Raw genomic sequence first — 21,707 nt, 5'->3', positions numbered from 1 at the left:
TACTTAAGCTTATCCTGTCTGATGTCCTTTCAAGTAGTATCATAACTAATAATCTCTTCTGGTTCCTTTAATCTCTCATCATAGGACTTGTTTTCTATTCCCCTGTTCACCCTTATGGTCCTTGTCTGAATGCTTTTTTAAATTCCTTGCTTTGAATTAAGCACAGTAATCAAGGTGGAATGGATCATTCTCCAGACAGACCTGAAAAGCATTATGGAACTCTTCCAAAACTTGATTCTAGCATTAGTGACCCCCTCAGTAACATCTTGTTACTTTAGTTGTTTTTTTTTATGTTTTATAGCTTTGCTCCTAGTCAGGTTTGTACCTGGCAAATTAAAATGCAATATTATCCTGGTTCTCTTATTTATTATTGTGACTTATTAACAAGATTTTAATCACCAAGGGCTGGTTTTCATGATATGCCTGCCATGTAAAAACCACACAAAATGTCTTATTGTGTGTACATGTTTTCTGGTCTAAAAATCGCTCCAGCCTGTTGTCTTTTTCAGAGCTACATTGTTTTAAAATAACATATCATTTTCATTACTGGTCCATTCAATTCATAATTTTACTCTTGCATTGTTTATCACGTTGTTTTTGTAATTTGGATTCAGAATCTTTATAGAGGTTTAGAAACATACATACTTAAAATTCTTGAGCTGTTCTATTTTCTCAGTATCTCTGTGAGATAGCTCACTATGACAAGTACTAAACATATTCTAACCTCTCAAGATTCTTCTGAAAATGTGTGTAGAATCTGCTCCAAGTGTTTACCAGGACAGAGAGAATTTCATGTTTCTTCTCCACTTGTCCATCTCATTCCCTTATTTTGAGTGTTGGGTAAGTGTTTGTGTCATCTGCACATTTGACACAATGCATGGGTGATATAAAAACTCAGAGTGTTTCTACTCTCCCACTATGTTGTATTTGGTGTGGGGTTTTTTCTGTGTATTGAAAAGCATAAGAAAGACTACATATGTTCTACTCTGGGTCAAATAACTAGAAGAGAGAATGGGGTTTAGAATGGGGGAGTCATCTGCATTATAAATCACTGTTCAACTGTGTTGTCCCATCAGAATTCATTTTTTTCCACAGCCACTCAGCAAACCTATCTGAGAGTTAACAGAATGAAATTGAGATTTAGCTTAATCTTCCTTTTCCCAGCTTCTCTCATTCCTTTAAATTTGCTCCATTGCAGCTATGTTTTCAGAAAGTTGTCCTACAAAAAGACATACAGAATTCTCCACCAATTTCCATAATTTGTTTCCAACATTTTGATGGGTTGGAAAGAACAATAAAGAATCTGGTAAAAGATGAAAAGCTAAAACTAAAAAAAAAATCAAGAAAAAAGAAAGGGAAACCTGGAGAATAGGTAGGATCAAGGCATTTAATCCTTCCCCAATCTATAGTCATTAACCATGCCAGCTAGTGCAGACAAAAATAACAGCACTACTTTTTCGAGCTACTGAAATAGAACTACCACAGTAGTTGTGGTATTGTATGATCAGCTAGACAAGCCAGAAAGCTGATAAAAGAATCTTAAAAAAAAAAAAAAAATCAGTCTACATAATTTACATGTTTGAATTGACAACTGAAGACTTCTATTTATCTTGCAAACAACATAAAATAAGTATGATAAGCTCTTCAGTGGAACTGTTCATTTATTCTTTAATTTTTAAAAGAGAAAACTGCAGTGGAAAATTGTCTGAGGAAAGCAGGTAATAAAATAGAATGTATTTTAATGAATCCACAGTTTCATAAGGAGAGAATGGCACTGACCCTAATTTTTATTTTATTTTATTTTATTTTATTGGCAATTTGTCCACAAAAAAACCCCAACCAGCTTGTATTTGTTTTCACCCCTCAGTTGGCAGGCATACATGCTGTAAATGCTCTAAATACATAATTGCTTTAGACCTTAATGTGTATTTTGGAGCATGGTAGCTTATAGTCTGTGTAAATTACAATAAATTGAGTTACCCAATTTGTTGAAATCCATTGAAGTAAATGGCAAGTTTGTGAAGTTTGTCTTTGATAGCTGATAGCCTGGTTAACTACTGCTTCATGCTTAGGGTCAGATTCATTTTTATGCTAGCTTTTTAAGTATCCAGATTGATGGATTCTCAATCTTTTGAGGGTTTTTTTTAATGGAACACAGTAAATGAATGCCTTTTTAACTTTCACTGTTTATTGTTGTTCTGAATTCATAATTGTATGCCATTTCAAAAGGTTTTTTTTTCTCTTTTGTAACAAAATCTGTCATTCTCAACAGTATTTGTGGAAAAACCTCTCACATACAAACGGAATATTTGGATGAATTCACTTGGATGATCTGACTTAGCATCTTTAAATGGCTTGAAGAAACTGCAAAAATTAAGAGTTTTCAGTAGAACGTTAGGGCAATCTGCATCTATTTCAACAGGGTCTTATAAGATGAAAGAATGCCATAAGATTGGCAAAGTCACTCGTTTAAGATAAGTGGCTATACAAACTGAATAAAGAAATAGATAAAATTACATTTAAGACTTTCCAGAAAGTAATGTGGATAAATAAAGAATTAAACAATGATTGGTTATCCATTTTTTGGAAATATAAAATGCACTTTTCAATCAACATCTCTCCATTAATTGGCAAACAAACATTTCCTTCACAGATTGAGAACAAAAGATTGACAGCCTTGGTTTGTTTGTTTATATTTATTTGTTAGATTTTTTTTAATCCTGTCTTTATTATTTTCTAAGTAACTGAAAGTAGCAAACATGCATTCCTTTCTCCTCCTGTTTTTCCCACAAGAACCCTATGAGGTGATTTGGGTTGAGAGAGAGTGATTGCTCCAAATCCACCCAGCTGGCTTTCATAGTTAAGGAGGGATTAGAACTGACAAGTCCCTGGTTTTTAGGCTTGCATCATAAACATAACCATGTAGGTGCTCAATTATTAGACCAACCACTACAACAAACTGGCTCTCAATTATTAACTAAGTGGGAGGTGATTTTAGAAGATGTTTTAAGTAAAAAAAAAAGTCCTTAGAAGCCACTTTGGGTAGGATACGTTAAAGCAACACAGATTTACATATTCACAATTTTGGTTCATAGATCACGCTTGTACAAAAGGGGTGGTGTGTTATGTATGTAGAGAGAAAAAGAGAAAGATCAAGTGAGGGAGAGCTACATTTAAAATTATTAATTAAAATCAAACTGTTAGATGTTGCTGTTTTGTTATGTTCAATGATGCTTATGATGCTAGCCTAAAAACCAGGGGACCATTTTATCAAACTGGGTCACTATTTTAAGTGGAATTGGTTAAGTTTAATGAAAAAAGGGACTAGGGGTGACATGATAGCAGTGTTCCAATATCTATGGGGCTGCCACAAAGAAGAGGGAGTCAAGCTATTCTCCAAAGCACCTGAAGGCAGGACAAGAAACAATGGATGGAAACTAATCAAGGAGAGAAGCAACCTACAACTAAGGAGAAATGTCCTGACAGTTAGAACAATTAATCAGTGGAAAACATGCCTCCAGAAGTTGTGAATCCTCCAACACTGGAAGTTTTTAAGAAGAGATTGGACAGCTATTTGTCTGAAATGATATAGGATTTCCTGTCAGAGCAGGAGGTTGGACTAGAAGACCTCCAAGGTCCCAACTCTGTTATTCTATTATACTTGTCATTCTCCTACTGACTCCTATTTGCAGGTGTACCAGTTGCAAAACAGGGAATACAGTACATGAATTTTAACACAGAAGGCATTCCATTGAAGCAGCTGTCCATTTGGGGCCTTGGGGCATGGCATCAATTACATTATCTATTCATGGAGAAGTAACATACAGAATTGAGTAGGATCACAGTTTGCCCTGCTAATCATACATGCACACCAGATTCCTTGAGCTAATAAGATGGTGACATTTATCAATAACAGCGTGTGTCCAAGAATTAAGTAGGGCAAAGAGAAGGGTGGACTCAAAATTGAATCTTCTAAAGAATAAAACAATGAATAATACAATGTTTCAAATTAGCATTTTTTAATCTGATCGGAAATAGTTTCCATTTTTCCACAGATTTTAATTAATAAGCAGGGCTGTAAAGTCATATTGCTATAAGCTAGTTACAAAATTTTTGAACTCTGACTGAATTCTTATATCTCCATTTTTTTCAGACTACCATATTTATGAAAGAGTTAACTAACACTTATTTTAAGATCTGCTGCACACTTCCAAATTCATAAGGGGGAAAAAAAGACACACTCTAGCTCAGTGATAGCAAAGTATCTCTGTGTCAAAAACCAATCTCTGGCATTCAGAATATAAATTTCTAGAAAATTTCTGTATACTGTACATCACACTTATCAACCTGGTAGTGTAATGGTATGTGGGAATGACCTTGGGAGAAGGAGGGAAAGAATTGTTGCCCAGAGCATGATCAGATAAGAGAGGGAGGAGCCTGCAATTGCTTAACAGTTAGAGAACAAGATTTAGGGAGGACCCAGACCAATTGTAAAAAAAAATGGCAGGAGATTTATACTTTCAGACTTGCAAGATTCTATTAATGTGGCTTTACAATCAAGTAGAATTAGTCCATCTGGTGTTTTCTGGTTTACCTGAGAGGGTTGTCATCAGTTTTGCGAATCTAAAAGTGCAAAGTCTTCTAGCATCTGTTTTCTAGTTTGGATAGTGGGTGACTGCCACTAAATGAAGGGAATAAAAAGTATATTGGGCATCAGGATAAAGTATCTGAAAATTGAGACCCTAGAGTTTCAATTATTATTGGATTGCATTATAGTGTATGAAATTATTTCTGTAGATAGGACAACTTACTTTGGGGGTGCTGTTACAAAATAATTGTCTGGATTATTCATTTAGTAAAACACCAACTGATGAGTTCTTCCTTGATCCCCCCCCCCCTCTGTTCCAAGGTCTTTTTGGTCAGTACAGTTACTACATGTGGGCTGGAAAAAACAAGATAACTGCTTGATGGCAGCAAAGCAATAAAGAAATCTTTGCTTTTTGCAGAGGTCATTCTACTTGCCAGCCTTCCTGATAAATCACAGATCTGTAGCTTCTCTCCTTTTCATTTTATAAGCGAGTCTATAAAGGCATATTGTAAATAATGGAGATAAAAGCTATTTACTCACTAGACTTTGCTGCATGCCAGCATCCCATTTAATTCCAACTTTCAATATGACTAATCCAATTCAATTACATTTAATATAAAGTTAAATGAACTCAGGTCACATTGGCAGGGGGCCTGGCAAATAGCAAGGGTGCTATCAGTTGATACCTGAGCTCTTTGAAACGTAGGCTTTGTCACTGTATTACAGCAGTCATACAGGAAGGTGGGAAACAGCCTACCCAAAGGCTACATTTTAAATAACCTGTGCTAAAATTTCTCCTTACATGAAGACAAAGTTCCAAATAGGCATCTGGTGTATGAAATTACAGTCATAGTAACTTTCCCCCCCTTTTTTTTTTGTAAATGTGTGAGGCTTGTCTTGAAAAACCTTTAAAAATGTATGAACAATGTATACTTATTTATTCTAGTTAGAGCCATACAATAGAAAGTTTTCTCAAATGCCTGACAAGCTTAATTTAAAATTGTGATCTTACATTATAAAGGGATGAGGCTTTAACAGTATGTAGTGCTTAACATTCTATATAAACAATATATAGAATTTGTTCATACATTATTACTAAGCCACAGCTCGCTTAACTCTGGCTTATTGAATAAAGTGTAACTGACTAGGATCTCAAAACAAATTAAGCCATAATACTTAGTTTATAAACCAAATGACATAGTTCAAAGTGAAATAAACACATTATAGTTTGGCTTATACGCAGAGAATGAATGAGCGAAGGGCAGGACCCATGTTTTTCATGCAGATAATTTCAAGAAGAATCTTGGCCTCACCAGAGAAAGTCAAGAAAGATGCCCACCCCAAACCTTGAATACCTGCTGCCAATCAGTGTCAAGACAGACCAATTAAAATGTTGAGGGGCTGCCATGAAGAAGAGGGGGGTCAACCTATTCTCCAAAGCACCTGAAGGCAGAATAAGAAGCAATGGATGGGAAAAGAGAGCCAATCAACTCAAAGAGAGAACCAACCTAGAAATAAGGAGAAATTAATCAGTGGAATGGCTTTCTGCAGAAATTGTGATGCTCCATCACTGCCAATTTTTAAGAAAGAGATTGGACAGCCATTTGTTTTAAATGGTATAGGGCTGTGGTGGCGAACCTATGGCATGCGTGCCACAGGCGGCACATGGAGCCATCTCTGGTGGCATGCGAGCCATTGCTGGGCCGAGCTGTTCCCTCCTCCTCTCCACACATGCGCAGCTCTCTGCGCATGCGCAGTCTGGGAATAGGCGAGAGACTATAAAAGGAGCAACTTTCGGTGGAAGCACCATTTGCTGCAGACAGTGAGAGAGCGAGCACGAGTCAGAGAGGACAGCGAACGAGCGAACGAGTGAGCACAAGCTGACAGCTCAGTGGCCATGCCCATTCAGTGGCCACGCCCACCCAGCACCCGGCAATGCATAAATGGGTTTTGGATTGCAGTTTGGGCACTCGTCTCTAAAAGGTTCGCCACCACTGGTATAGGGTTTCCTGCTTGAGCAGTAGGTTGGACAACCTCCAAGATTTTTCCAACTCTGTTATTCTGTTAAACACAGTCTCCTATGCCCCTAAGGTTTCCTTCTATGAACACAGATGGATGATCCCTGATGCTACTGGAATTATCCCTTAAATTGGATGCAAAAAGGATTTTGTTTCTTTGTGAATGCTGAGTGAATTCACAATACAGTTGCCTTTTGGCTTCCTCCTTCACTATCATTCCATCGCCCTTGCTACTTTCATTCTCTTTTTCAGTAGCAAAGGTGTTTAATTGTGCTATCCTCTCTCTGTCAATTAGCCTCACCTCTTACTTCAGGAACTTGTCTAATCTCAGACACGATGCGAGCCACATTGACAATTAAGGACAAAAATATCTCCGAGATATCCAGTTGCCAAGACAGACTAAAGGACAGCAGGGGAAAGGTGAGGGAAGCCAAAGTGACTTGACCAAGGTCACAAGGGTGCCCCTAGCAAAATAGCATCAGGGATACATATCTTCTGAGACAATGTTTTACATGTCACAATATGGGATAAGATTAATGCTGTCAAGTTATTAAAGTTGCATGCAGTTAGAGATGAAGATAGAGAGAGGGGAAGAAAGCAATATTTCAAATTCTAATGCATCACAAAGACCTGTTGTATTTAATATCTCTATTGGAGCCAGTTTGAGGAAGTGATTAAAAGAGCTGAGTTAGAAGATGCTCAGGAGGCCAAGAGGTCTGGTCCTGCCTTAGGTATGAGAGCCAGCTGGCAATGGCAAACCACTTCTGAAAAATGCAGCTTCCAGAAGTCAAGATGGATTCTAAGGCACACAAAACACGATATCCTGAAGATATCATGGATGCATCAAGAGCAATAGCCATAGCTGTTTGAGAGAGCTTTCTTGTTCATTCTATATAGTAGGGGAAAATAATACATATCCTTCGCTGCAGGTATAGTGGCTTAAATATAAATTTGGAGAAGATATCATAATGAGCTTCCACCAGTCATATCTGCTCCTTCCTTTTCAATCTTCCTGATGTTTCCTTCTCTCTCCACGTCAATGTCTATGTGGCTTAGTTTTGTGATTGCTACTGAAGATTGGCAATTGTGTCTAAATCTTCAGGGGTTCATTCTTAGTGGTTACACTGGGTTTATAGATAGTCCTCGACTTAAAACCACAACTGAGGCCAAAATTTCCATTCAGTTGTAAACTGGGTTTTGTCTCATCTTATAACCTTTCTTGCCACAGTTGTTAAGTGAATCGCTGCAGTTATTAAATTAATAACATGGTTGTTAAGTGAACCTGGCATCTCCATTGACTTTGATTTTCAAAAGGTCACAAAAGGGGATCACATGACTCCAGGACACTGCAATCATCATAAATGTGAGTCAGCTGTGAAGCATCCGAATGTAACTCACATGACCAGGGGGATGCTGCTACGGCCATTAGTGTGAAAAACGGTCATAAGCCACTTTTTTCAGTGTGGTTGTAACTTTGAACAGTTACTAAATGAACTGTTATAAGTAAAGGACTACCTGTACCTATGAAGTAGAATTAACTGTTTTCCCTCCTAATATCTAGCTCAGAGATCCCCAACCTTTTGGGCACCAGGGACCAGTTATGTGGAGAGAGGTCTTTCCGCGGGGCGTGGTTTTATGTGCTGCCTACATCCCACGGATGGGGCTTTGTTTGCGCGGCCCAGTTACTGGCATTTCACAGCCTGGTACCAGGTCACGAACTGGGGGTTGGAAACCCCTGATCTAGCTTAAGTGTATTCTCCTTTACATTCGTCTCTCTCCTTAACAAGTCAGTAGCTTTCCCAGAAGTTGATGCCATTCTGCCTTAAAGCACCGTGTTGAGATATCAGGGGACCAAAAAGCTGTCTTTATGAATGACTAAATGTAGACTAACCTAACAATAGATACCAGATGTATTTAAGTAGGTGGTCTAAATGCATGTGTCGCTTTTGTTTTTTTACCCAACCTAATCACATTACTGGCTCCTATTCAGTTTGCAATCACTCCTTTACCAGGAAATTTTGTACAAATAACATTAGCAAGCTGAGTACCCCAAATCTTACAAAAGCCAGAGCATTGGCTTTTGTTTCCTATGTGAACAGTTTTGTATTTGTTCAGTCTTACATTTCATTTTGTTATTTTCAGACCGCTTCTCCAATCTATCAAGATCATTTTAAATGTTATTTCTTTCACTTTGGATATTAGCAAGTCCTCTTGTTTTGAGTCATCTAGAGATTCACTCTTGACAAATAACATGTTGCCTTCTGGTACTTCCTGCATTGTTTTTAAAGTGTCTGCAGATTAATCAGCCTTAGAATCTTCCCACATATCCATGTTTTTCTGCGTTTTGACAAAAGGGATAATATTTACTCTTCTCCAGTTGTGTATTATTTCATAAATTTCACAAGATTTCTAAAAAAAAAATTATATAAGTCCATCAGGCAACATCTATTGGCATTAAGCAGCTATTATTTACGTAATTTTCTTTGTTTATTTCATAATACTCCAATCCTTTTCTTATAATTCTTTAGTAGCTGCAGTTCACTGTGAGATTTCATTTGCTTAAGTAAAATCTGGGAGGTTAACTTTTTTATTTGAAATCTTCCTTTGTGATCTATCCTTCTTCCCATGTCCTGTGTGTATTCTTTTTTTGTTTCAGATCTTAGTAAAGCTTTTAGTAAGCTTTTTTTTGGGGGGGGGGGGACAGGAGGGTAGCCATATTGGTCTCTTCTGCTTTCTTTATTCATGTCAGAAGCACCCTCAACATATAGACATATGGCTTCCACCCTGAGCGAGTGAAATAGGTATAAAACAGGTCATAGAAATATAGTGTGTGAGAGAAGTTTTTTAAAAGTGTGTAAAAGTTTTCTTCGTTCTTCTGTCAGAATTGTTGCAATTGTTATGCTTTTAGTATCTCCGTTTCCCATTAGACCCTTCTCCTGGATATCTATTTATCATTGCTTGAAGATATCAAAATAAACATTTGGAAGTCCAAAGGGTAATGGAAATGCAGCCCTCATTGTGTGAATCAGCCCATCCCATTAAGTCATAGTGCTGTGTATTTGCTTGAGAATGCAACCTAATGTTATTCCTATAAAAAGTCACAGAAAGACCTTTCTTAAGGAAATGGAGAAGTTTTGTGAAATGTCCTGACATTTGAATCACTCCAGGAATAGAGTAAATTGTTATGGGAAAGGTAGATGGAAGGGGGGGGGGGTATTTTTTTGCAGTAGAGGAAATAACTCTTTTAAAAAAGCAATTATTTTGGTCTCCTTCTCGAGTAGGAGATTGGACTAGGTAGGACCTCCAAGGTCCCTTCCAACCTTATTGTTCTATGTTCTGATTGGTTTTCTTTTTCTAATTATTCTTTCTGTCCACAGTTCCTAAGACGGCTCCCGCTAATGTAAGTGGCAGAAGTGGAAGACGGCATGAATTAGTAATAGCCTGGGAGGTAACAAACCCTTTTGATTAAATTCTTTGTTTCATGTTGACTTCTTTGAGGGCAAGCTCGACATTGTAGGTCAACACTAAAGTTTCCCCATAGTAAAGCTTGTCAGTGCAGATACACAGAAAAGCATGTATTCAATGTCGGTTAAAATCTCCATTCAGGTCTTAATTTAATGTATCAAAAAAAAAAAAACCAACCCCAAAACCCTACTAGCAGTTGAGATTACCTGATGTTTGTAATGTTCCCATTTTAAATATATTTTCATTTCCATTTTGTTGAGACCTTAATCCAGAGGTCCCCAATCTTTTGGGTACCAGGGACCAGTTACGTGGAGAAGGGTTTTTCTGCAACTGGAGGGTGCTTGGTTTTGTGTGCTGCCTGCATCCTGAGGATGGGGCTTTGCTTGTTTGTGCGGCCCAGTTGCTGGCATGCCACAGACCGGTACTGGTCCACGGACTGGGGATTGGGGAACCCTGCCTTAATCTGTACTTGAGATCACTATGGACCATACTCAGTTCCACATATTTAATAATGGATCTAGGATATTTAAAATACTCAAGAGTCCAATAATATGCTCAGACAACTAGAACTAGTTCTCAAGTTATAACTACAATGGAACCCAAAATTTCTGATGCTAAGGCAGTTGTTAAGTGAGTTTTGCCCCATTTATGGCCTTTCTTGCCATAATTGTTCAGTAAATCTGGTTCTCCCATTAACTCTGCTTGTCAGAAGGTTGCAAAAGATTATCACCTGCCCCCTGGACACTGCAACTATTATAAATACAGGCCAAATGTCCAAATTTTGATTACATAACCATGGGGATGCTGCAACAGTCATGTGTGAAAATGGTGATAAGTCATTATTTTTGGTACTGTTGTAACTTGAATGGGCACTAAATAATGGCTATAAGTCAAGGACTACCTGTAGTGCCTTATTCTTGGCCACTATCTGTGAGTAATAGCAATAATTGTGTCTTAGTAACTCAATTTACTAAATAATGTGGCATAATAAAAAGTAGTAATTGATTTTATTAACCCCAGCTCCAGATGGAGTTAAACAATAGCTGTTATGACTCAGGTTGACTAGGCAGATACAGGCTTCAATAAAGTCTTTTATTGCTCTGCTATCCCATAATAAATAGTCCCACAAGGGCCCAGTAAAATGCCACCCCAAATGTTCTGAAGGCAGCCACTCACAGTCAGTGCAACACAGTCCCAAAACTAAAGTTAGTATTCACCGGAGTCGATTCATAAGGCAAGAAGTCCTTAGTCCAAAAACAAGGTGTGAAGTCCACAAGGCAAGGCATTAAGTCATAAACAAGTTTCCAAATCCACAAGGTTGGAGATTGAGAGGCCACAGGGCAGAAACACGCTCTAAAGCTGAATTTTTCCAAGGGGAAGTGCATGCTGAAGCAAAATAATTGTTCCCAATGAAGACACCTTCCCCTGGCCTCTGATTAAATTAGCTCAAGCCAGGTATTCCTTGTGAGGCAGGGTGGGGCTGCCTCCTCATTAGCAGCCTCACAGACCTCCTTTGAGGTTCCTTCCATTCCACTCTCCATGCCCTCGGATGGAGTGGGGAAGGCAGCTGATCCTCATCAGAGGGATTCTGCTGGCTTTTATCACCACTGCCTGTCTACAGCTGATCCTCCTGTGTTTGTGAGGGCAGGTAACTCCCCATCCGGTCAACCATTTCCCCCAATGATGGAGGGACCGGGGACAGCATTGTCCCCAGCCCCTGGACTCTCCAGACATTCCAGGGGAGATGTGCCATCCCCAGCGGATGGTCCTGGTTCCAACTGCTCTTCCTCCTCTGAATTGGGATCCAATGGGGCCATGACAATAGCACAGGAGTCAAGGAGAGGGACAAGAGGGGAATACATCATAATATCACAATGCAAACTCCACCCCTTATGTATACTGCATCACACATACAACATGATGGGAGTTTGTTCACTATTTTTCATTATTTAGTGGATAAGGATTGGTAGCCACCAGAGATTGTCCCAGCTTTATAGAAGAAACTGCCACTTTAATTTCCAGCAATAGTACATCATGCATATTGGACACTATGAGAAATTAAAAGAGCGATTCCTGGACTCCTAGACTTAGAAATAAAAGAGAACAAGAAAAAAGTAGGGAAAAAACAAGTCAGAAAAGCAATTCAGAGGGATCATTTTTGAAAGATGTGAATTAAGGATTAATTTAATGACCCAAAGCAAGGAAATGATTTAACTGTCTTAAATGAAGGACCAATGGCATTTTTAAGGTTACTCTGGATCTCTTCCACCTTTTAAGTTTTGTTTTTTTATCTAGGATTAAAATATTGATGGCATTCCCTTTTAAGTTAATAAGAACATTCTTGCTTTCTTTTCCTTTCCTTTGTTTTTTTTCCTTTAAGGCAGTCACACTGTGAATGTAAAAAGAACCATTAATTTAACCTCCCAATTATTTAGATTACTTGAGATTGACTCTGTTTGGTTTTAATGTTGTTGTTTTTTTCAAAATTGTTGCTTATTGTTCCTTATATGGAAGAAAATACTTATTAGAAGTTCTAGTGATGTAAAATAGACCTTTATTTAAGCTAAGTTCAGGCGTATTAATTTCAATGGGATTTATTTATATAACTAATTCAGTAGGAATGCTTTCCGTGAATTCTATAACTAGTTTGTAAAGAAGACAGTATAAAATTATATTAAATACATGCATTCACAGAGTGCATTCAAATACATTCCAGTTTGTATTCTGACACATATAATGTCATTTTATTAAAATCTTGCAACATCTTCTACGTTTTTGAGATTTCCAGCTGGCAAATATAAAAGAGATTTGACAGCTAAGGAGTCATGTGAATTTTTTCCTTCTTTCCTTCCTTCCTTCCTTCCTTCCTTCCTTCCTTCCTTCCTTCCTTTTTCTTTCTTTTCTTTTTCTTTCTCTCTCTCTCTCCTCTCTCTCTCTCTCTCTCTCTCTTTCTTTCCTGTTTGCTTGCTTTTCTTTATTCTTTTCTGGCTATTCTCACAGAGTGGCTTTTGAATGACTGTTTAATAGCTAGCTTTTTTTTCAACACTCAGAAAACTTTTAACAATCTCATGGCTGAAATCAGGTGCTGTCATGAGACTAGCCCTATGAGTATATAAAAATGAAGGCTTCCAAAGGCTTACCTGAATTTCTATCTCCTGCCCAACACACTGGTTCTCTACACTGAATGCTACTAGTATCAGCCAATGATGGCTAGATACCTTTTTTTTTAATATTGTAAGGATGTCTAAATTCAGTTGCTCTCTATGGGACAGAGCTGCTAAGCTAACACTGTATCATTAAGTCATGCTTCAATTAAATCTTGGCCAACTTTTTCCAACCTTGTGCTTTAAAGAAGCTAACTAGGCATGGCAAACACTGTACTTCACCAATGAACTATTGGATAACAACCAGAGTGGAAAAGAAGGTTTTTCTCAATGGAATAAAATGCAAAAGAAATAAGTAGGTTTTGTGCCTAAACTATACTCCACAGCCTATGAGCCACATGTTGATATTTCAACACTTCCAGATCACACAATCAAAATTGGATGTTGTTATTTTGGATGTTTGGGGAGAGTTGTAAGAGTGTAGATGGAAATGAATTGGTTCTTGGAGGCCTCACATTCCCTTTCCTACCTTATCCCTCTCTCTCTCTCAAAACTCTCAAAGAACAGATAAAATCCTTCCAGTGATGTTGTATCATTATCATGATAACAAAGTTGGAGGCCAATTTGTGGCCTCAAACATTCAATTATCCACTGTTCCCTAGACATTGTTGGTTGGTTGCACAGTCAGTCAAATATTTAGACTGGAATTTGTCTCCTCTTTCCCCCAACCTACAGTTTGCTGTAGGAGGAAATGTTACATCTACATTAATCCTAGGTAGGTCTCGTAAATGGTAGTAGGAGTATAATGCTTATCAAGGAAGTCCTTTTGATTTACCTTGAAATTATGCTGCCTACTAGCAAGAGTGTTGTAACTTGTGTGATATATATCCTGGAATCACATTTTGAAATGTCAGGCAATAATTACACATAGGCCAGGAGTTATTTTTTTTAATGAACCTTTCAAGAAATCCTATTGCTGCTGAAAAAATAAAAGAGCAAAATTCTAATTACTAGGTAAACGTTGAACATTTTAATAGGAATTGAACAAGGAAGAAAAGGAAGAATCTTTAACAAAAAAAATTGCCCTATTGCAGTGACATTTTCACTGCAAGGTTCATATAAAATTGCTATACAATCCTGTTCTTTTCCTGCTTAAAGCAATGTTTTAAGGTTACTCAAAATACGCTAAATGCAGAAATAGAATATAGTAGTGAGAAAATCTTTAAGCCACTGGGCAAAAGTGCAAAATGGCACCCAGGAGCCAAATTAAGTCACTTATCTCTTTGGTGATGATGATCATGATAAAGATGATATATCTTTGCATACTGTGAAAGAACTGTGACTCTTTCAATAGGATGTTTGCTCAGCTTGCCAGGTGGTTAATTATTAAATGTTAAGGCTCTGTGAAGCTTTGATTCAAAATTCAATTAGAAGGCGATTTGATTGAGTTCCACCATTAAAAGGCCAAACTGAATTGCTGAATTGAATCAACATGTCAAGTCAAGAGCCTTACAGTCAATTTTTTTTTATTCAGTGGGGTTTTGCCCATATTCTCAATATTGTTTATTAAATTAAACTGACAGAATCAAATCTGTTTAATGCAACAGTTTTGAATTAATTTTACAAATTAGAACTTAGGTGATTTAATTAACTATGGAATGGCAATTTCTTTTCTTAGGGAACTTTATATTTAAAACAAGCACGAACTGGACAGGCCTTCTGTTTAAGTAGGCTTTCAAAAGTTGGATGCTCTCCAAACTTGTGAACTTCAACTCCCAGAATTCTTAGCAAAGGTTCTCTGAGAATTCTGTGAGCCACATAATTTGAAGTTATTCCAACTGATGATGGCTGAAATACAGCATATAGTTAAATAGAGCATCATCTTCTGCAACATAGCATAAGTGATGACGCTAAAAGTTATGCATAGAGTAGGAACAGAATGGCACTGGTTTTTAAGAATTGCACTTTCATAGTTTCCCAAACTTACATTTTCTTCCATGAGGGGAAGGGGAACAAGAAGCAGCCTCCATTAAACCTAAACAACTTGTTCAAATTAATCCTCTCTTGCATGAATTGGACAAATCCCAAGGATTTTTTTAAATTTAATTTTATTTGATTTCTACAGCCACCCATCTCAGCAAATAATTGGGTGACTCACAATTCAAAGCATATATTAAATTAAATTAAAATTTAATAAACATTTTAAAACAAAACAGTAAAAAAAACATTAAAACAGTAAAAAAAAAGTATTAAAATATCTAATTTGTAGCACATGCGACAGCAAGATATCTGGCCTGTTAACAATATAGCCAGGAGGGAGGCCCTTTGGTGCATGTAGCGCCCCAGTCTTGAGAGCATAGCCAGGTTTTTTTATTAATAAATAATAATAAATGAACATGTTTTTCTTTAGCCAGTCTCCGAAGAATTTCAGAATGGGGAAGGCTTTGGATACATTGTGGCTTTCCGACCGAATGGGACAAGAGGTTGGAAAGAAAAAATGGTCACGTCTTCTGATGCCTCCAAGTTCATCTACAGAGATGAAAGCGTGCCTCCCTTGACTCCGTTTGAAGTGAAAGTTGGAGCATATAACAACAAAGGTGATGGACCGTTCAGCGCAATTGTTGTGATCAGTTCTGCTGAGGGAGGTGAGTACATCAAGCCCAAAGATCAGCTACGTCTTCTAAGTCTTAGCCATGGACCTTGCCTAGCTCAAAGGGGTGACAAATATGGAGCTGAAAGTTGTTTGCTGAATATAATAAGAGTGCTTGATAATGGAGTCAAAGCATGTGTGAAAACAAATAGAATCTTTAGTGAATCTTCAACACTGGGCAATGAACAAAAATCCCCTTGGTTATTTTAATGTGAATATAATAGAGCTGGAAGGGACCTTGCAAGTCTTCTAGTCCAGCCCCCTGCTTAACCAGGAGAACCTACACCATCTCAGACAGATGATTGTCCAGTCTCTTCTTAAAGATCTCTAGTGATGATTTCTGGAGGCAAGCTGTTCCACTGGTTGATTGTCCTCACTGCCAGGAAGTTTCTCCTTAAATCCAGGTTGCTTCTCTCCTTGATCAGTTTCCAACCATGGTTTCTTGTCCTTCCCTCTGGTGCTCTGGTGAACAACCTGATCCCTTTTGCCTTGTGGCAGCCCCTCAGATACTGGAATACTGCTATTATGTCTCCCCTATTTCTTCTTTTCTTTAGACTAGCCAAACCCAAGTCCCGCAGTCGTTCTTCGTATGTTTTAGCCTCTAGGTCTTTGATCATCCTAGTTGCTCTTCTCTGATTTTTTTCCAAAGCCATAAAGACTGTTTGTAGTCACAATAGAGTTGTGTTGATTGAGAATATGATTGTAAAAACAGCTTTGAATGAATATTATACCATATTTTTCCATGTATAAGATGCTATTTTTTCCGACAAACAACCTGTTAAAAAAATCAGGTGCGTCTTATACAAGTGCAGCGTCTTATACACAGAAAAATAATGGTAACCTCCACAGCCCAGGGCATGCCTGTGTGGGTTGCCATGCCACTTGGTGTAGGTGTCTAGCCCCTGTGGGCTTGACACAGGACGAGGAGGGGGCAAGATCGTTGGCTTCCGGATTTGCCGGCTCAGCTGTTCGGTGCTCCAAAAAGCTGATTGGCACGGAGAAACTTGCATGCCAGAGCATCTTATACAAGGGTGCGTCTTATAGACAGAAAAATATGGGTACTCACTTTTTGTCCCCTTTTTGGGACAAAAAGGATTTTTTTTCTTTTAACAACCTTGTAGGCCCTCCTGAATGGAGCTCAAGCATTTAGTGGCCAGATGCCCTTCCTGATGCCTACATGGAATTCGCATTGGGACAAAAAGGAATATGGATCTGAAAATTAATATGTAGTTATGTTTCCCAGGAAAAATAGAGTGAATGATTACAAGCTATACATTAAAAATGAAAGGAACTGCAGAAATTAGATGGATTTGTGTACCTTGATAGCCTGTTTACTAAAGATGGATATAATGGATGGAAAGATGCATGCATTTCCAATGTTACGTGGAAGTGAAAAATGGCAAGAAACATAAAAGAAGTTGAATACAGCAGGAATTGGGTATATCGTAAAAAAAAGTGTGGTAAAACAAGAAGAGATAAGGTTAAGGATATGGCTAAGAATGAACGGGTGCTGAATCATTGGGACACAAATGAGTAACCACTATATATATTTTTAAAAAAGCATGTTGAAGGGATGTGGTTTGATACAGAGTAGAATTAGTCCTAAATCACAAACTAAACCTATGAAGGAAGAAAGAATGGAGTGAGATGAAAAACCAAGAAAGTTGGTGGCTGGATGGAACTAACAGAAAGAGAGAGGTGAAAAATCTAAAGGATTAAAGGTAATGTATGATGAAGGACATGTAGGTGATACAAGCAAGGGAAGGTTACAAGAGATAAAAAAAAACATACTGAGCAATCTAGTAAATGGAGTTGGCATAAGTTTGATTTAGCTATATAGATAATCCTTGACTTACAACAGTTCATTTAGTGTAGGGGTTCCCAACCAGGAGTGCTCACACCCCCTGGACGTATGAGATGATATTCCAGGAGGTGTGAAAACTTGGGTTTTCAAAATTTTAGTGTATATGCATAATTCATTGCCATTATTTCAAACTTTTGTAAGGGGTGCAAGAATATATCAGAAGTGTTCTAGGAGTGCGGGGTATAGAAAAGGTTGGGAGCCGCTGATTTAGTGACTATTCAAAGTTACAACAGCACTGGAAAAAGTGACTTATGTCCATTTTTCACACTTATAACTGTTGCAGTATCCCCGTGGTTAAGTGATCCACATTCAGATGCTTGGGAACTGACTTATATTTATGACGGTTGCAGTGTCCTGGAGCTGTGTTTACGACCTTCTGACAAGCAAAATCAATGGAGAAGTCAACATTACTTAATAACTGTGTTACTAACTTAACAACTGCAGTGATTCACTTAACAACTGTGGCAAGAAACATCGTAAAATGGGGCAAAACTCACTCAACAACTGCCTTGTTTAGCAACAGAAATTTTGGGCTCAGTTGTGTTCATAAGTCAAGGATTACATAAAGTTTCTTTTACTTACTTTATACCTCAATTTATTGGGCTTACTACATCTTATTGCTTATTGTTCTTTGCATAATGTCAATATGGCAAGTGTCAATATGCTAATCTTTTACTTATAGGTGCTATGTTTCTGAACATTGTTTCACTGTACACCTAAACCCTAATCTGTTATTGGCAGTACAAATAAGCTTCATGAACACTAAACTCAGCACCACAGGCCCTTAACTATATAACTAATGGCCTAACGGCCTAGATTGTTTTGGCAATTTTGTATGCATGGAGATGGTAAAGTCTGGCTGTATTGTAGGTGAGCTAATATAATAATAATATTATAATGATGATGATGATGATGATGATGATGATGATAATGTTGGAAGGGACCTTGGAGGTCATCGAGTCCAACCCCCTGCTCAGGCAGGAAACCCTACACCATTTCAGACAAATGGCTGTCCAGTCTCTTCTTAAAAACTTCCAGTGTTGGAACATTCAGTTTCTGGAGGCAGGTTGTTCCACTGGTTAATTGTTCTAACTGTCAGGAAGTTTCTCCTTAGTTCTAGGTTGCTTCTCTCCTTGATTAGTTTCCACCCGTTGCTTCTTGTCCTGCCTTCAGGTGCTTTGGAAAATAGCTTGACTTCCTCTTCTTTGTGGCAGCCCTTGAGATATTGGAACACTGCTATCATATCCCCCCTCGTCCTTCTCTTCATTAAACTAGACATAGATTTATAAAGTTGTCTGTGACCACTTACAACACAGACAATAATGGCTGCTAAAAAGGAATGAAGTGCATCTGTTTAGCTGATAGATAGCTTTTCCTTAACCTATCTCATAAACTTGGATAAAATATTTTAGCTGAAAAGGAAAAGTTAAAATGTTAAAAGGTAAAGGATTCCCTGTCCAGTCATGTATGACTATAGGATGCAGTGCTTATCTCTGTTTCTTGCCTGAGGAACCCAGCATTGTCCAAAGAAATTTTCCGTGGTCATGTGGCCAATATGGCTATATGCCAAAGGCGCATGGAATGCTCATATCTTCCCACTAAAGTGATCCCTATTAATCTACTCACATTTGCATGCTTTAAAACTGCTAGGTGAGCAGGAGCTAGGGCATGTAACAGGAGTTGACCCTGTTGCGTGGAACTTGGGTGTTGAACCTAGATTGCCAGCTTTCCAGCTGATAAGCTCAGCATCTTTAACTGCTGAGCCATCACACCCCCTTACAAGAACATCTTTTAATTTGTCATCAGCACATTTCACAGTTTTATTCGCAAGATGAAATGTTCCTGTTATCTCAGGACCCAGAATAAATTAAACTGTATATGACTTTGCAATTAGGGCTTTCAACAATACACCATTAAATTCACTAGCTGCAGTGCTGCACATAGTGAGGCTCCATAAATCTTAGCAACTTTCATTATGGGCAAGATAGAAGCCATTTTTAGTAAACAATTTTCTCTTCTTTATGCTTATATTCTGACTATTTTATAGAATCTCAAATTACCTATTCCTAGCAATCAGGTTGTTGCTATTTCAAAGATAATATTTCCCTCCTGACTATTCTGCATTTACTGGAGTCTAACTGTCTGCCTTCCATGCACTTTGTACCAACTCTGAAAATAATGTCCCAATGATAACTAAACCAAAACTTCTCCTGTGGAAAGAGGATCTTTTAAAAAGGTTCTTAGTATTGGATTAAAAGTGGTCCGATTGTTTAAGATTATCTCATCCCTTTATCTATTGCTTGACATCCATACTACTAAATAATTTTCTAGAACAGTGGTTCTCAACCTTTTTAATGCCGCGACCCCCAACCAGTTGTAAGTTGAGGACTACTCAACCGGTCGTAAGTCGAGGACTACTCAACTGGTGCAGCACCGTTTGCAGAATGGGACTTTTGGCGGGCTCAGCAGGGCAGAGACAGCCTGGACAATTCCTATTGGCTTTTGAAAGCCAATAGAATTAGACTCTATTCAAGAGAGTCTATTCTATTGGCTTTCAAAAGCCAATAGAATAAAAGGGAGTAGCACAGCTAAGGAAAAGGGGGAAAAATGGCAGACTGCGTTGTTTGGCGACCCCCGTGAAATGGTCGTTCGACCCCAAATGGGGTCCCGACCCACAGGTTGAGAACCACTGTTCTAGAAGAATGAAATGTTACAAAGGCAAGTGAACATATGCATGAATTCAGTATTCATTGTTATCAAGCGATAGTTGGAACCGGAGCAAACTGGGTGATCATCTAATTTATGATGCAACAATCATAGCTTATTTACTAGTACATTACCATCCCTTCTCCCTCCTCTGCCATTCATAGCAACATTTAAATTTAAGTTGCCAATTCGGTAAAAAGTTGTACTTTCTTCAATGACTCTTTAAAAAATAAACTAAAATAGAATGGAGAATATATTCTTTCATTAGTACCCACAGGCTCTTGGGAAACAGCACATACTGTATAATCTCTACAGCTCTGGCATATCCCCCATCCCGTTCCATCATCATCAACCACTCCCTGTTTATTCACAAAACTCCAGCTGCTCTGCCAGTTCATTACAAATATGCCATTTATATTCATGAACCTGAAAATGTCTTTTCAAGCTTTTAATCTAATCAAGCCCATATTCGATCAATCAGCCTGTCTATTTCCTACCTCCACTGTAAGAGAGCTGTTGGGGAGATAATTAATGTCTGCACCAGCAAACATGGCATGGTCTTCAGCAAAGTGTACAGCAAGCATTATCCCATTAACATTTAGTTCAACAAGTTCACCTGTCAGTGTGTCATCTACAACTTCCTGGGCATGCATTTTGCCACATATCTGCATTCCCTTATAGCCAAATCTTCATTACCATAGCAGCTTGAGTCAGACATTACTTTTCCCTATAAACTATGTTTCTATTGGGGAGCACCACACTGGAAGTGACTACTAGATTGATAACAAATCCTATCTTTCCCCATGCCATCTCCCTGCTCCCCCCCCCATCTTTTATTCCTGATAGTCTCATTGTTTGCTTTTTCATTGTTTTGTTCTATTGTTCCATTACTTTGCTATTATGTTTACACTTTTTTTCATTTCTCTGTTTTGATTATTGTAAGCACCTACAATAGTGCCATGGTGAGATAGATGGCAGATAACTTTAACAAATAAAAAAAATTGTTACACCTTATGCTTGGGGCCTTGAGATCTTCACACAGATGGGACAATATGCAACTTATCTCAGCATTTTCCTTTGTTCTGTCCCATTCCCCCAAACTCATTTGGAATAGTCACTTATTGCACATTAGAAGTTTTCTTGGAAAATCAGGTGTCCTGGTACAATATAGGTAGTCCTCGATTTACAACTACAATTGAGTCCAAAATTTCTGTTGCTAAGCGAGACAGTTGTTAAATGAGTTTTGTCCCTTTCTTGTAATAATTGTTAAGTGAACCACTGTCGTTGTTAAATCAGTAACACAGTTATTAAG

At 38.0% G+C, this 21,707-nt stretch overlaps 1 protein-coding gene across 1 annotated transcript in view; it reads left to right on the top strand.

The window, feature by feature from the left end:
- CNTN5 (contactin 5) overlaps positions 1-21,707 on the top strand; it is a 139,212-nt gene that overhangs the window by 90,360 nt on the left and 27,145 nt on the right. Inside the window, exons 7-8 of the mRNA XM_039338372.1 lie at positions 9,984-10,054; positions 15,586-15,820. Of these exons, the coding sequence (XP_039194306.1) occupies positions 9,984-10,054; positions 15,586-15,820 (306 nt within the window). The remainder of the gene's footprint in view (positions 1-9,983; positions 10,055-15,585; positions 15,821-21,707) is intronic.

This window comes from Crotalus tigris, unplaced genomic scaffold (assembly GCF_016545835.1).
Source record: "Crotalus tigris isolate CLP2741 ecotype Arizona unplaced genomic scaffold, ASM1654583v1 scf7180000017698.756297, whole genome shotgun sequence".
Lineage (NCBI taxonomy): Eukaryota > Metazoa > Chordata > Lepidosauria > Squamata > Viperidae > Crotalus > Crotalus tigris.
The sequence above is the reverse complement of the archived record's forward strand: the minus strand, read 5'-3'. Positions and strand labels throughout refer to the sequence as shown.